Here is a 12630-nt window from a genome sequence, read left to right on the forward strand (position 1 = left end):
AAGCTGAATGAGGTGCTCTCCACGCAGACCTCGGACCTACCTGGCACGCCGCTATTAGCCACAGGTAACACTTCCTCCGCCAGCAACCCCAATCTCAGCAAGCCCATCATCCAGCTGGAGCTCCTGCCAGGCACGATACTGCACATCATTCTGTCGTATCTGGCCCCGAATCTGCATCAAATCCGCCAGCTCTCCAAGGACTGGAACAAGCTGGTGCGGGTGCATGTCTCTGAATCGGCCAAAAAGTTCAAGGAGACGTGCGAGGAAGCCCAGTGCTGGGGCTTTACCAAGGAACCACGCATCATCGACATCCTCAACAAGGACCCACTCATCGTCATGGCGATCCTGGCCGACTACTACCACGGCCTGCTCCGCAGGCGAGCCGGAAGCAACGCCACGAACCCGGGCTACCTGCCCAAACTCGGCGGTGCCCTGCAAACCAATCTCGCCGGCACCATCGAGCCTGGCTCGGTCCTTGGTGGTGCGGGTGGCGGCGGTGGCCTTGGCAACATCAGCAGCGGCGTTGGTGGCCCTGTCACCAACGCCATCTTCAAGCGCAACGATGTCGGCCGTGTTCTGCAGATGCTCATGGAGGCACTCGAGTTTTGTCTGATGCACTACGAGACACACTACCGGTTCATTCCGCTTCTGAAGGAGTTTGGCAAGATCTACGGGATCCAGTACTTTCACACCTCGACCATCGTCGAGGAGAGCCCGACACGGCTGGCCGCAGCCTCCACCATCGCCCGAGGCAACAGCTTGCTCGAGGGCGACCGGGACCCCATCGACCAAGTCCATCTTCTCAAGCACGGCGTCGTGCCCACAGGCGACCAGGACATTGCCGAATCTGCCCATGAAAAGGACGACCATCCGAGTTGCGACGAGGACCTCGGCCAGGGCGCCCCCACCAACTACAGCCGCTCGCGCATGGGCTTCGAGAGCCTGGCCCGCAAGTCCAGCTTCCGCAACAACAGCGCAAGCAACTACGAGCAGGTCAATCGATCCGTCAATCCAAACCCCAAGCCCAACCGCAATCCTTCCGAAGTCTCACTCGGGAACCAGGAGCCCACGAAAACCTCGGGCTGGCTGAGCTTCAACGGCCGGCTGTACAGGCTTGCGGCGCAGAACGGCCATGCTTTCAACCTGCCCATCTGCTCCGACCTCGATCCGACCGAGATCGTCACCATCATCTCATACGCCCTCACCGATGCCATCAAGGCCCGGTCCATGAGGGCCTTTGAGAGGATCCTGGAGCATTCCAAGCTCTCGGGCTGCTTCTGGATCACGCTGAACTGCGGCCTCGACACCCTGCTCGAGCTCCACTACAGCCCTGGCCGCGACTTCAACGAAATGATGCTCAAATCCCTGCGTATGGAGGATCCGACGCTCTATTGCGTGTCAAACAGGGTTATCGACATGGTCTTTGAAGATGCATTGGGGCCCTGGGTGGCGCTGCAGAATCCCAAGTTGCGGACCATGAGGGGCTCCGTATCGGCTGGGCTGGATAACATCCAGCCCAGCGCTCCTCCGAGTATGAACCAATACTGGGGATGTCGCATGCTCGAAGAGGAACTCTGTGACGAACTCAAGACGGCGCTGGCGATCGTGAGAAAGGCCGAGCACGTCGCTGAGCTGCACAGAATCCCGCTGAGTGCGTGAGCCCAGCCGCACCTCGGCCCTGCACCTCGACAGAGGGGTGGCTGTGGGAGCGGCATGGGTGTTGGCTTCCTGTGTGGAATACGGCGGCACCGCCAGCATTTGGCAAGGGCGCTGTCGCTGATTGCAAATGTTGGTATGGGAGATGCGTGGCCCCACCCCTCAAGCTGCATCTGTCTGAGCACAGATGCATCGTCTGGGGAGGTCGATCGCATGGTCGTCGTCAGAGATGAAAATGTGCGGTCTGTAAACATAAAACCAAAACCAATATCGAATGCCGAGAACATCAGCAGCCAGTGAGGTTCACGATGGAGATGGCCCGGAGGATGTCGGGTCGCATAAGACGAGACACACTTGGTATATTGCATCAGCTTCAGCGCCAGGCCATCACAGCACGTCCGTCGCCAAGTGTCTCGTGGGATCATGCTCGCCCGGCATCGCGGCCGCTTGTTTGGCGCCCTTTGCGCCACGTGAAAGCATGCGAACAGCCATCCAGGCCAGCAGTTGGCTTCTTCCCTTCCCTTTCGTTCGCTTCCTGCTTCCCCCTCATCCAAGCTCCCAGGCCTGCGACAGCGGCGACGACGACGTCCCTCGTTCCTCTCCAAGCACCACCCGGCGCCGTCTTCCCGACGCCTTTGCTCGTCAGCGCATCCTCATCTTCAAAGCCCATCTGCTGCTGTGACTTCGTGCCCGATCCGCGAAACGCCAACGCTCATCCAAGCAGGTCGCCATGCAGTTCATCAAATCCTACGAAGAGTTTGTCCTCCGGAACGCCTCCCAAGTCAGCGGACTGGAGAGCACCCTCAAGTCACTTACATATCTACTCCCTGGTGCGTCGATGTCACAAGCTCCATGGGTCTACAGCTGCCGAATCGATCTCGTCGTCGAGCTGGCTGTCGCTTCCACGGGCACTTTGCTGCATCATTCTCTGCATGCAGGGCTCTGTGCTCGAGCTGCATATCTAGCCACGTCGATGCCTTGGCCGACTTGGCTCACTGATGAGCACCTAGCCCATCTTCGTGCTTGATCCCAAAGTGTCCTCGATGCTGACCTGCGTTTTTGCTTCTTGCCAAGGCCGTTTCCATGACTCTGAGCTAGCCTCCGAAGCACGTATGTGACTCAGATTAAGCACCTTGCAACATCCCGGGTCAACACCCAGTCTCTAATCTGCCGGATTCTCTTGCTGCGATACATCGTTCGATGCTTGCGACCCCTGCCGAACCAGAGTGCTGATGCTAATGTTGCTGCTCTATCTGACGTGTCCGCTCAACTTCCTCCGCAGTCTATACCTTTGCCAACCTCATGGGCCTCTGGCACGACAAGATCCTGGCTCGGTCGGCCCGCGATCAGCAACGCGGGCTCAAAGGCCCCTCCACCCAGTTCAATTCCTTCACCCTGTCCATGCTCAAGTCGTCCTCGCTCTATCAAAAGATTGCCTATGCCATCACCGTTGTGCAGCTCACTGAAGTTCTGACGGAAATGGTTGCCCAACGAACAGGCGGCAAGAAGGCAAAGTGGAACACCATTACAGCGCTCGAGATCGTAAAGTAGGCAGGCGCCACGGAATGACTTTGATGGTGCTCGCTGTGATGCTGGTGATGCTGGTGATGCTGGTGATGCTGGTGATGCTGGTGATGCTGGTGATGCTGGTGATGCTGGTGATGCTGGTGATGCTGGTACTAGCCCGACCACTCACGCCTTCAATCTCGTGAATCGACTCTGCAACAGGGCTCTTTGTCGAGTTGCTCTCTTGTATCTGTCCGATCGCAAGATGATCCTCCACTCCCAAGTCCCGGAGCGGGACTATGACATGTCCACGCTGCATCCCGTCGATCCCCTGGACGACCTGCTGCCCCCTGCCGGCAGCTGGCGTGCGCCGCGATCCGGCAAGAACATCTTGTCGCTCTCCTCTGTCATGCGCAAGGACAGCGGCGTCGATGGCTTGTCGCGATTGCTCGATTCCCGAGCTCTCGCGGAGCCAAATCGCGTGCCCCAGGATCTGGTGCCAGGGTTGTCCAGCCAGCGGATCATAGCCGAGTGGATGTTCATTCTCCGGCCTTTGGTTTATGGTACGTACCAGCGGTCGAATCTATAGTTGGAAGCGGATACAGGAAAACCGCATCGGAGCCAGCATTCGTCTGCTCTCGATGTCTGACTCGTGGCTCGCACACTCTGATCAACCGCGTGTCTTTCTTTGTCTGTCCTCATTCTCGCCACTTGGTCATGCCGAAAGTTCTGGCGATTCGAAAGTACGGCCGTCGATCTTGGAAGCCGTGGGCGATTTCGCTGTTTCTGGAGCTCGCCAGCTTCAGCGCCTCACTGGACTCTAAGCTCAACTTCAGGAAGAACCTGAGCTCGCTTGAGAAGGAAGAGTATCGAAAGCGTGCGAGCTACTTTTTGTTCTATCTGCTCCGCAATCCCTGCTACGAAGCTGTTACCAGGTGAGCATACTGGTCCGCAACGGATCCGTTGGCGAGCACGCTTTGTTTCGTATGCGCTTTCGGCCGAGCCGACGTGACAAACGGCTGTTGTCTGGGACGGTCGTCAAGCGTGTCGATCCGTTGCACCGCAAATCACCAGCATTGTCTCGAGCCAAACACCGAGCCCCACGCATGCCTGAGGCTGTTTGGCCAACTCTTGCAAGGGCTGTCCTCACATCGCGCAATGTCTGTGATCCACTCTGACCCACACACTTTCATCTACCCCTCCCCTGCTTCTTTTTCAGACCCAAGTTGTCGTCGGTGATCGCTGGCATGTCCAAAGTCCCCTTGATCTCCATTGCCGCCGGCCTCTTGGACGACTACAAAGTCTTCTGGGAGTCTTACTACTTTTATACCTCAGGCTACTAGAGCGCCGGCTCCTTCCCTGTGTCCTCGACCACCTTTAGAAACCTGCCGCGGCCTCGCTGCTGTTGCAAGCACTCGTTGGAGTGTTCTCTGAACTGCTTTCAATTCTGTCGCAACTTGCCCAGTGAACTGCGCTCCTATTCGCCCACCAAAGCTGCCTGTGGGGCTGCCAGCTTACTGCTACTGTGTCGCTGCCGCCCAATATACAGCTTCTCATTCTTTCACACACTCTTTATGCTGCTATCGCTGTTGTTGTCTCTTTATTGATTTAACTTGCCTTCCTGGCCCCTGTCCGCACCTTCCTTTGCCCGGTCGGCTATCATCCAGAGCCGGCCATTTCCTTCAATGGATTTGCTTTCCGCTTCGCCCATCCTATCGAGGTTGAGATTTGGATATGCTTCATCGAACTCGATACCATGTAATAATAGCAAAGCCACCCTTCTCCAGGCCATAGACGATCTGCCATATGCCGGGCTCCTTGACTTTCTCATCAATCAGCTCGTAGGTCGGCCCTTCCTTGTACTTCCATCCAATATCGAATGTGAAGGGCACCTGCGCCCCGCTTGGGCTCCTCAAGAACACCCTCGCCGGCGCCAGTCCGTCCGGGCAGGGAGCCACGGGGCGCAGTAGGAACGACTGTCGCTCGGTAGATGACAAGTTGACGCACAGCGGCGAGAGCACCGCGAATTCGATTGGGTTGTAGTGAAGCGTGATGTACTCGTCCTTGGTGGCGTCGCCGGCCGGTACATTGTTGCTGGCAAGATGATCCAGCCTTCCTTGCGAATGGGACTGTGGCAGCGACTTGGAAGCATCAGTCGGCGTGAAGTGCAGCCGCAGCGTCATGGCCAGGGAGTACGGATTGGTGTTCAGCGGATTCTAGAGCCAAGGACAGGACGACAGGCAACGGGCGTTCAGCGAGGAGAGGATCGGTGAGACACATTAGAGCTGCAGTCAACTCGATTGCCGCAGCAAAGGGCCGTGATTCTGCGACACATTCAAATACAGAAAGCCGTCGTTCTCAACAATCCAACTGCCATCAGCTCAGAAAGAGGCCAATCATCGATCGAGGCAACCATGTGCTCCGCACCGGTGCCTGCAACAGAAGCCGTACGAGCCAGGTTTCCATCGCCTCTCAAAGCACTCACATTTGTCACCCGGGGTCCAAGGTACACATTTAAGATACCGTCGCAATTGTCGCGGACGAGACCGAGGGTCTTGAACTCGATTTCAAACTCTTTCATCTTTGCATCAGTAGCAGCAGCAGAAGCAGCAGCGCTGCTTTGGGATGGCTGATCCTTGGCTTCATTTGATCCCTCCGGCGACCAAAGCGCTTTCTGGTAGACACCCTGGCAGATCGTTCGTCTCGTGCGGCCCAGCTTCTTCTCCTCTCCTCGGAGCACAAGTTCGCTAAACGCCCCGGTGCCGTCGATGCACTGGATCTTGAGTCTGCGGGGCTGGTTGGCCAGGGCTGGGCTGATGGGAACCTGGATGTATCCTCCGTAGCAGCTGCAGTCCGTGAGCGAGTCAAAGAGCAGTCGGATTCGGTGCTGGTATGCCACTGGCGTGTAGATCGGGAGAGGCGCAAAGGTCTGCGGCGAGATCGGGCCCGTGGCGAGGAACTGGTAGTCTGGCGTGCCAGGAAGGTGTGTGTAGGCCAGCTGCACCGGCGGGCAGAGAAAGTAAAAGTCCCTGTCAAAGGCCCACTTTGGAGCAGGCGAGTTTGGCAGATAGGTTGGGTCGAGAATGTGGTGCCGGTGGAGCGGGTGCGAACGTGTGGCCAATGCGCTATCGATCAGCCATGTTCGATCTCCCAGTCGCACTAGCCACAGCAGTTCGTGAACGATGGGGGGGGGAGTTAGTTGTGCCGGGTTTGAGCACTCCTCCGGATGACTTCCAAAGTTGGAGTGCCAAGAACATGCTCCAATCTCTTTTCCGAGACCGGTGTGGCTGCCAATGCAGATGCCCTCCCGCTCACCAGCATTCCAGGCGTGGTTCGTGACGATCTTGTCGGTGCTTCCGATCTCCCAACCAGACTCTATCAAGTGCGACAGTGAAACGGTCAGCGACATGTAACTGCGCCGAGAGCCGTGATGTGCACACACATTCGTGGGTGGGGCATACTTTTGTAGTATCCATCGATTAGGTAGCAGTCAAGGCCGGCAGCCTGAGCCAAGGACTGAAACTAGACAGTCCAGAAGCAGGCCAGTTAGTGTCTCAATCCCAGTCGGGGCTCCACGAGCCTGTGGCAGCGCCACTACCAATGACACACTATGTGAATTCACCAAGTTCAAGGCTCGCATCTCGTGAGACAGTGCTCAAGGACTCGGAACGCATGCGTGCCCAGGAATGCTTACAAGTGCAGCGAATCCCCTGCGTCCGCTCTTGCGTTTCAGCAGGACCGATTGCGGATCATCGGGGGTATCCTCTCGCTCGTACTGAACAAACTGAGAGATCCAAAAGAATATCGCTCGCAGCTTCTGGATGTTCGACTTGAAAGGTCGGGTGAGAACAGCCGCGGCGAACTGGGCCGGTGTGGTCTGATGTTGGACAGGACAATGCGTTGCGGCCGTGTCGACGGCTGCGAGATTCGACTCTGAGGGAGGGAAGCGAGAAGGAAGCGCATCAGCTCTGCAACGCTGGCGGCACATGCCCATCACAGCGACAAGTCATACACACCTTTGATGAGCAGCGCCCGATCCGATTCGTCGGCATCAAAGTCCTCCAGATAATTTGGGATGGTCGAAGACATTGCGGGTTCGTGGAAGGCTGATGACACCGAGCGAACCGAGCAGACGGATGGGCTCCTGCTCCGAGGAGGCAGAAGTGGTGGCGGCCCATCCGTCGCTGTGCTTTCGATGCCCCTTGGGCCTGCTGCTGAGCGTGCAGGAGAGTGGATTGGCGATAGCGGCCGCCTGGTCCTTGGTGGTGGAATTGGAGGCTGGTCTGGGTCTCGTGGTGCGTTGGTCCGTGAGAACGACGCATCAGAAGCAGCGGTGCCCGCCGTCTTTGACGAGTCGATGGTTCGTGGCGAGCACTCGTCGACGTATATTCCGATCGAGGAGACGTTTGACTCGATGCTCTGAGGCGATTCTTTGCTCCCGAGGCCCTGGGCCGGCTGTTCTGCGGCATCCTCGTTGGGGTTGGTGGACGACGACATGGTACACGGGCTTGGCGGCCGACTGCGTGGTCCTCGAGGTCTCGGCGGCACCTTGGGTGGCGGGTTGTCTGATACTCCCGGAGATGTGGAATGGCTGTCGATGCTGCTGGCAGATGGGTATGCACCGGGGACTGCAGGTGGATCCGAGGCAACGTACTTGCACATGAATGCGCCCTGTCGCTGCGTTCGCTGGTTCTGTCCGGTCCACACATAATCGTTGTCTGTGGAGCGCGACGAAGGTGATGAGAGGAATAGGGCAAGGGAGTCATTGGGCGATGAGAATCAAAGTGATTAAAGCGATTACAGACTGTAAATCAGGAGATGATGGCGTTGATGGCAGTGGCGATTACATAACTCGCCCCTCCCCTGGATGTACCCCTCCCCGACATCCGTACCTTTGCGCAAGATCAAGATCGGGTCGCCTCGGTCAAAACTCAGATCATCGGGATGCTCGCTGTGGAATCCGTAGAGCGCTTTGGCGACGTCCCTGGGTGTTGTTGCCAGCTCCGGCCCGCCCCCGTCCTTCGCAAGGACATTCAGATGCTCGCTGGGCGTTCGGAGGCGCTTCTCGGATCCCTCCGCGACCTTCTTGGGCTGCTCGTCCTTTGCGAGAAACCGCCCGAGGAACATGGCGTGGGATGCTCGTGTTGGTGGTCGATGGGTAGCAGCAACTTTCGCACCGCAGGGCGGCCGGGTTGACCGTTTGACGGCGCTCGCCGGGCGGATGTCGGCCCATCCGAATCACTCTGATCCACGGAGCTCTGCCCGATCGCCCTGGGGCGGTGATGCAGAGGCACTCTGCACCTTCGTCGCATGGACATCCCAAGTCGGTGCCATCGAGCCCTGCCGTCGTGCGGCGGCGTCCGTCTCGCCCAGGCCTTGTTGGCTCTTTCTCTCGTGGCCCACCCGCAACAGGCGGCCTTGGGCGTCGACATCATCTCCCCGACGCCGTCCTGCGCTATCCTGCATCGCCCTGCGCTGCCCTGTATCCTCCGTATCGCCAGGACAAAGCCTCCGCCTCCACACCACACCCTCCCAGCGCCCGTCTTCGGCCTCGACTCCATCCATCGCAGGTGGCCAGCAGCCAAGCAGCTCCACCCGGATCTCACATATACCGGTCGTTCTTCTCCGTCCTTGCCGCCGATATCATCGTCCATCCTTCAACATGAACCCGTATATCGACCCAACCGCCAACCCCGAATTTGCCATTCCTCCTCGCAGGGTGGTGCCTGTGACGACCCGCCAACGCCGCCCGCCATCCGACGAGTCCGCTTTCCGAACTCCTCCCCGCCGTGCCGACCACCATCCCGTCAACAACCACAGCCATTCAGCCCCAATTCCAGGCCCCAGCAGCTTCGGCGCTTCGCAGCACCGCCGAGCGTCTGCAGTTCCAACGACATCTGTCCCGCCGGTTCCTCCGAGAGCAAGCCCGAGCTACTATCGCATTCAGGTGCTCTTGTTGCTCCTCTCTAAACTGCACCCCCTTCGCTCCACCATCTCCACTCGCCCACTCTCCGGCCGCTCGGACTACTTCCGCACATTGCTCTTTCTCTCGGAGTGGGGCCCTTGCTGCACCCTGTTGCTTGTCCCTCCATATCGACTTGCCCCAGCCCGCCTTTCGGCCACAGAGCCGGGCCGTCCCATTGCTCGTCCTATCAGCCTTATCGCACTTCGACTCACCTTTCCTCTCTCTCCCTCTCTCTTCGACACTATGCAGTTGAACCATCTGCCCACAGAGTTTTCAAATCTTACCATCATCCAGACCGGCGCTGCCCCGAGCCAAGGGAGTCTCTGTCAGTCGCCTGCGACGGCCCCATTGCAGTCATCCTCGCAGCAGGTCGATGTGGATCCATTGATCCACGAGGGGGCGCTCGCCTACAGCAAGTTTCAGTACCAGGCCGCCATCCACCACTGGAGCCTGGCCCTGGAGATCGCCTCTCGCAACCAAGACTACTACAACAAAGCCAAGATCCTCTCCAATCTCTCCAACGCCTTCCGGGCACTCGGACAGATCGTCAAAAGCAAGGCCTACATTGGCGATGCCCTCAACACCGCCGTCACTCTCATCCGGCTGCTCCAGCACCACGACAGCTTCAACGTGTGGATGAACCAGGTTGTTCACTACGTCCTGCCATGTCTGGCCGAGCCCGAGTCGAGCAACGGTCAGTTCGGCTGGGACTCTCCGTCCTCGATGCCGAAACTTCCGGCCCAGCCCGGGCCCTGGCTGATTGTCTGGTTCCTCGAGCTCATGAGCACCAACGGAAACGCACTGTTTGCCATCAGGCAGGTTTTCCGTGCCATCCAGGTGCACAGCCAATGCTACAACATTGCGCGCAGCATCTTTGAAGAGTATCCGCTCCCTGGAGGAGTCGTCCTGCCTTCGCCCGGCTCGACAGGGTCGCGCCGAGAGAAACATGGCAAGACCATCCGCTTTTCGTATCTGCACCGGTCGCTGATCTCGGCCCAGTCCCGGGCCCTGACCCATTTGGGCATCTGCAACCAATTTCTCGGCTTGGACCAGATAGCTGCCAACTACCATGATCAAGCCCTTGCGCTCGTCGACTTTTACACATCCCAGATCGGCCCCGTGGAGCACTTTGGACGGCGCAAGTCTGAATCGCAGCAGGACACATCCTACATGGAGGAGTATCGGGCCCACATCCTCGCCAACAAAGCGAACGCCAAGTTTGCGCTTGGGGACGTAGCATCAGCCACCGAGAATCACCAAATGTCCCTCAAGGAGTTCCGGCGGCTCAAGCGGCCGAGATACGAAGCAATCGAACAGGCCAACCTGGCGACAATCTCTGTGCACGTCGGCTATCGCGTCAATCTCATCCACTGGATCAAGAGCATCGAGAAGGCCATAGCCGAGGACGCAGACCTCCGCAGCTTTGAAAAGTTTTGGGGCCCCTGTCGAATTGCCGAAGTCAATGTGCACAAGATGGCACACGAGCTTCCCACCGACCAGTCTGGGCCCATGAGTGCAGGCTCGGGATTCATCAGCAACGGAATCAACATGACGTACGACAGTATCGACATGCTCAAGTCGTGCCAGGATTGGATGAGTCTTTGCATGATCTGGGTCAATATCGGTAAGGACAGGCTCTGACACTGCGCCGGCCGGGCGAAGGGTCGCGATGGGTTCACGCACAGCTGCGGTCCGGTGCCGCCGCGTTAGATCGATAGCAGTCGGCTCGGATGATGCGACGCTGAGGCAGTGGCACCGCCGATTGTGGCTAACGGTTCTTTCTGCCTCATTCGTGCTCCCTCGGCACCGACTGCCTCATCGACACCAATTACCCCCCTCGACGCCGGCTACTCTATCAATTCCATCGACACCGCATGTACTGCCTGTTTGCGCCGCCAGCATCGGCATTCAACGCCCAGGGACAGCCGTACTATGCCCTGTACTATCTCGAACGAGTCATCCAGTCAATGGATCGCGAATGGCACAACGTGAATCAGGCGCGCCAGGAGGATCTTATTGACGAGTCTTTGAAGCTCATCGCCACAGACTTTCCCGAGATCATTCGTCCCCAAGTTGAGTCGGCGCTCACCCAGGCCCTCTTTCATTTGGCTCGTATCAGCAGCACCGACCAGACCGTCGATCTCTTCCCGGCCTCGCATTACAGCGAGCTGTCTGGCTTGCCCATCTACGATGCCGAGCCCATCAACGAACTGCTGGCCGCGCTCCGGATCGACGCCAAGGCGGACATGTTCCAGGACCAAGGCACGCTGATCAGCCTCTTGTCCAAACATGCCGAAGACCTGTATCTGTACATAAGCGAGCACGCCAAAGCCTCGTCGTCGATCCGGCAAGTGCTTCCCTTGCCGGCCAACAGAGCGTACATGGATGTCTTCCGCAAGTCCAATATCGTTTGCTCGAACACGATCGGCAAGATCTACTGGGAGCTGATCATTCAGTTCGCCGGCAACATGCTGAACGGCAGCGACACCAAGCTGCTCGAGGACTTTTTGCAGTCGGGCTTGAACGCCTTCACACACGGCGTGCGCGAGGTCGACGCCATAGTCTCGGCCCGGCGGTCCAACAACTACCTCCGCATTGGCGACAAGGCCTTCCAACTTGTCATCAACAATACTGCCGAGCACCTCTACGGCGTCCTCGGAGCATTTGGCGCGTCAATGCTGGCCCTGATTGTGGATCTGAGTCGCTACACGCAGCACGCACAGCAGTTCCACATCGATATGACCGAGGCCTTTGGCTACCCGGGGACGCCACACCATCTCTTTGAGCAGCAACTCCTCGAGTGCGCCCAGAAGATGTGCTTTATGGATCTGGGAGTCTGTGCCAACTGCGTCAATCGCCTGTGCAACCTCGCCAACCACCACTCGTACGAGGCCAGGATGCTGCGGCTGGAGTCCAATCCAGAGGAGGAGTTTGAAAACCTCGGCGTCGACACCCTGGATCTCCTGCAAGACGCTTCAAGGCTGAACTGCGACTGTGGAAAGGACGATGCTCGTCGCCAAGTCTCATCATCCTCGTCGTCGATGCGCTAGTGTTTCCGGCGCCGCCCGGTCTCTGGCTTGGATCTGACTGGGACTCGCCTCCAGTATGCAATTTTTTGCTTCTTCCCTCCCCGCCCCCAATCGATCCCTCCCGATTCCGCCTGTTTAGTACCCGACTCATCCGTCGCCTTCCATTCGGACCTGCTGTGTTGTGCCTCGACACCATGATTTCCTTACGCAAGTCGTTTCTGTCTGTGCCGTGCGCGGCTGCATTAACGCGGCTGTATCATTCCTCACGAGCCCTCGATGCTCCATTCGCCCTATTTTCTGTGCTTCTTCCCGCCGTTTGTTTGAGTTGTATCTTTGCCATTCTCGCGGACTCGCTGTGCAACTCGCGCTTGCTACAAATACCATGCTTCTCGCGCCCTCAACTTGTGCTGTATTTCCTTTGAAGTGTGTTTCTCGGTCAAGATCGGCCGCTGCTTTGGTACAGGAATGATACCG

General features: G+C 58.1%; 4 protein-coding genes across 4 annotated transcripts; 3 read left to right on the forward strand and 1 right to left on the reverse strand.

Moving 5' to 3' along the window:
* Nucleotides 1-444: 444 nt before the first annotated feature.
* On the forward strand, nucleotides 445-1938 carry BJ171DRAFT_514699 (uncharacterized protein). Its single transcript, XM_053111850.1, has one exon. The coding sequence runs from the start codon at nucleotides 583-585 to the stop codon at nucleotides 1657-1659; it is 1077 nt and encodes a 358-aa protein (XP_052964392.1). The 5' UTR covers nucleotides 445-582; the 3' UTR covers nucleotides 1660-1938.
* A 263-nt stretch (nucleotides 1939-2201) lies between these two features.
* On the forward strand, nucleotides 2202-4742 carry BJ171DRAFT_514700 (peroxisome membrane protein). The gene is made up of 6 exons (XM_053111851.1): nucleotides 2202-2486; nucleotides 2731-2766; nucleotides 2939-3203; nucleotides 3385-3725; nucleotides 3890-4097; nucleotides 4382-4742. The coding sequence occupies exons 1-6, from the start codon at nucleotides 2387-2389 to the stop codon at nucleotides 4503-4505; spliced, it is 1074 nt and encodes a 357-aa protein (XP_052964393.1). The 5' UTR covers nucleotides 2202-2386; the 3' UTR covers nucleotides 4506-4742.
* Nucleotides 4743-4756: 14 nt separating this feature from the next.
* BJ171DRAFT_601004 (uncharacterized protein) lies at nucleotides 4757-8289 on the reverse strand (the record flags this gene model as incomplete). Its single annotated transcript, XM_053115057.1, has 8 exons — nucleotides 4757-5378; nucleotides 5648-6321; nucleotides 6478-6537; nucleotides 6624-6684; nucleotides 6857-7095; nucleotides 7179-7306; nucleotides 7538-7880; nucleotides 8055-8289. The coding sequence occupies 8 exons, from the start codon at nucleotides 8287-8289 to the stop codon at nucleotides 4902-4904; spliced, it is 2217 nt and encodes a 738-aa protein (XP_052964394.1). The 3' UTR covers nucleotides 4757-4901.
* A 299-nt stretch (nucleotides 8290-8588) lies between these two features.
* BJ171DRAFT_514702 (uncharacterized protein) lies at nucleotides 8589-12557 on the forward strand. Its single transcript, XM_053111852.1, has 3 exons — nucleotides 8589-9109; nucleotides 9377-10751; nucleotides 11027-12557. The coding sequence occupies exons 1-3, from the start codon at nucleotides 8825-8827 to the stop codon at nucleotides 12175-12177; spliced, it is 2811 nt and encodes a 936-aa protein (XP_052964395.1). The 5' UTR covers nucleotides 8589-8824; the 3' UTR covers nucleotides 12178-12557.
* Nucleotides 12558-12630: the final 73 nt, after the last annotated feature.

Source organism: Polychytrium aggregatum (genome assembly GCF_025602895.1).
Source record: "Polychytrium aggregatum strain JEL109 chromosome Unknown BJ171scaffold_32, whole genome shotgun sequence".
In the NCBI taxonomy this organism is placed as follows: domain Eukaryota; kingdom Fungi; phylum Chytridiomycota; class Chytridiomycetes; order Polychytriales; genus Polychytrium; species Polychytrium aggregatum.

Bases quoted from the DNA above. Each gene is read 5' to 3' on its own strand.
- BJ171DRAFT_514702 (XM_053111852.1), top strand. From the start codon at position 8,825: ATGAACCCGTATATCGACCCAACCGCCAACCCCGAATTTGCCATTCCT. The intron at 9,110-9,376 runs GTGCTCTTGTTG...GACACTATGCAG, and splicing joins CGAGCTACTATCGCATTCAG to TTGAACCATCTGCCCACAGA. The intron at 10,752-11,026 runs GTAAGGACAGGC...TTGCGCCGCCAG, and splicing joins CATGATCTGGGTCAATATCG to CATCGGCATTCAACGCCCAG.
- BJ171DRAFT_514700 (XM_053111851.1), top strand. From the start codon at position 2,387: ATGCAGTTCATCAAATCCTACGAAGAGTTTGTCCTCCGGAACGCCTCC. The intron at 3,204-3,384 runs GTAGGCAGGCGC...ACTCTGCAACAG, and splicing joins ACAGCGCTCGAGATCGTAAA to GGCTCTTTGTCGAGTTGCTC. The intron at 4,098-4,381 runs GTGAGCATACTG...CTTCTTTTTCAG, and splicing joins TGCTACGAAGCTGTTACCAG to ACCCAAGTTGTCGTCGGTGA.
- BJ171DRAFT_514699 (XM_053111850.1), top strand. From the start codon at position 583: ATGCTCATGGAGGCACTCGAGTTTTGTCTGATGCACTACGAGACACAC.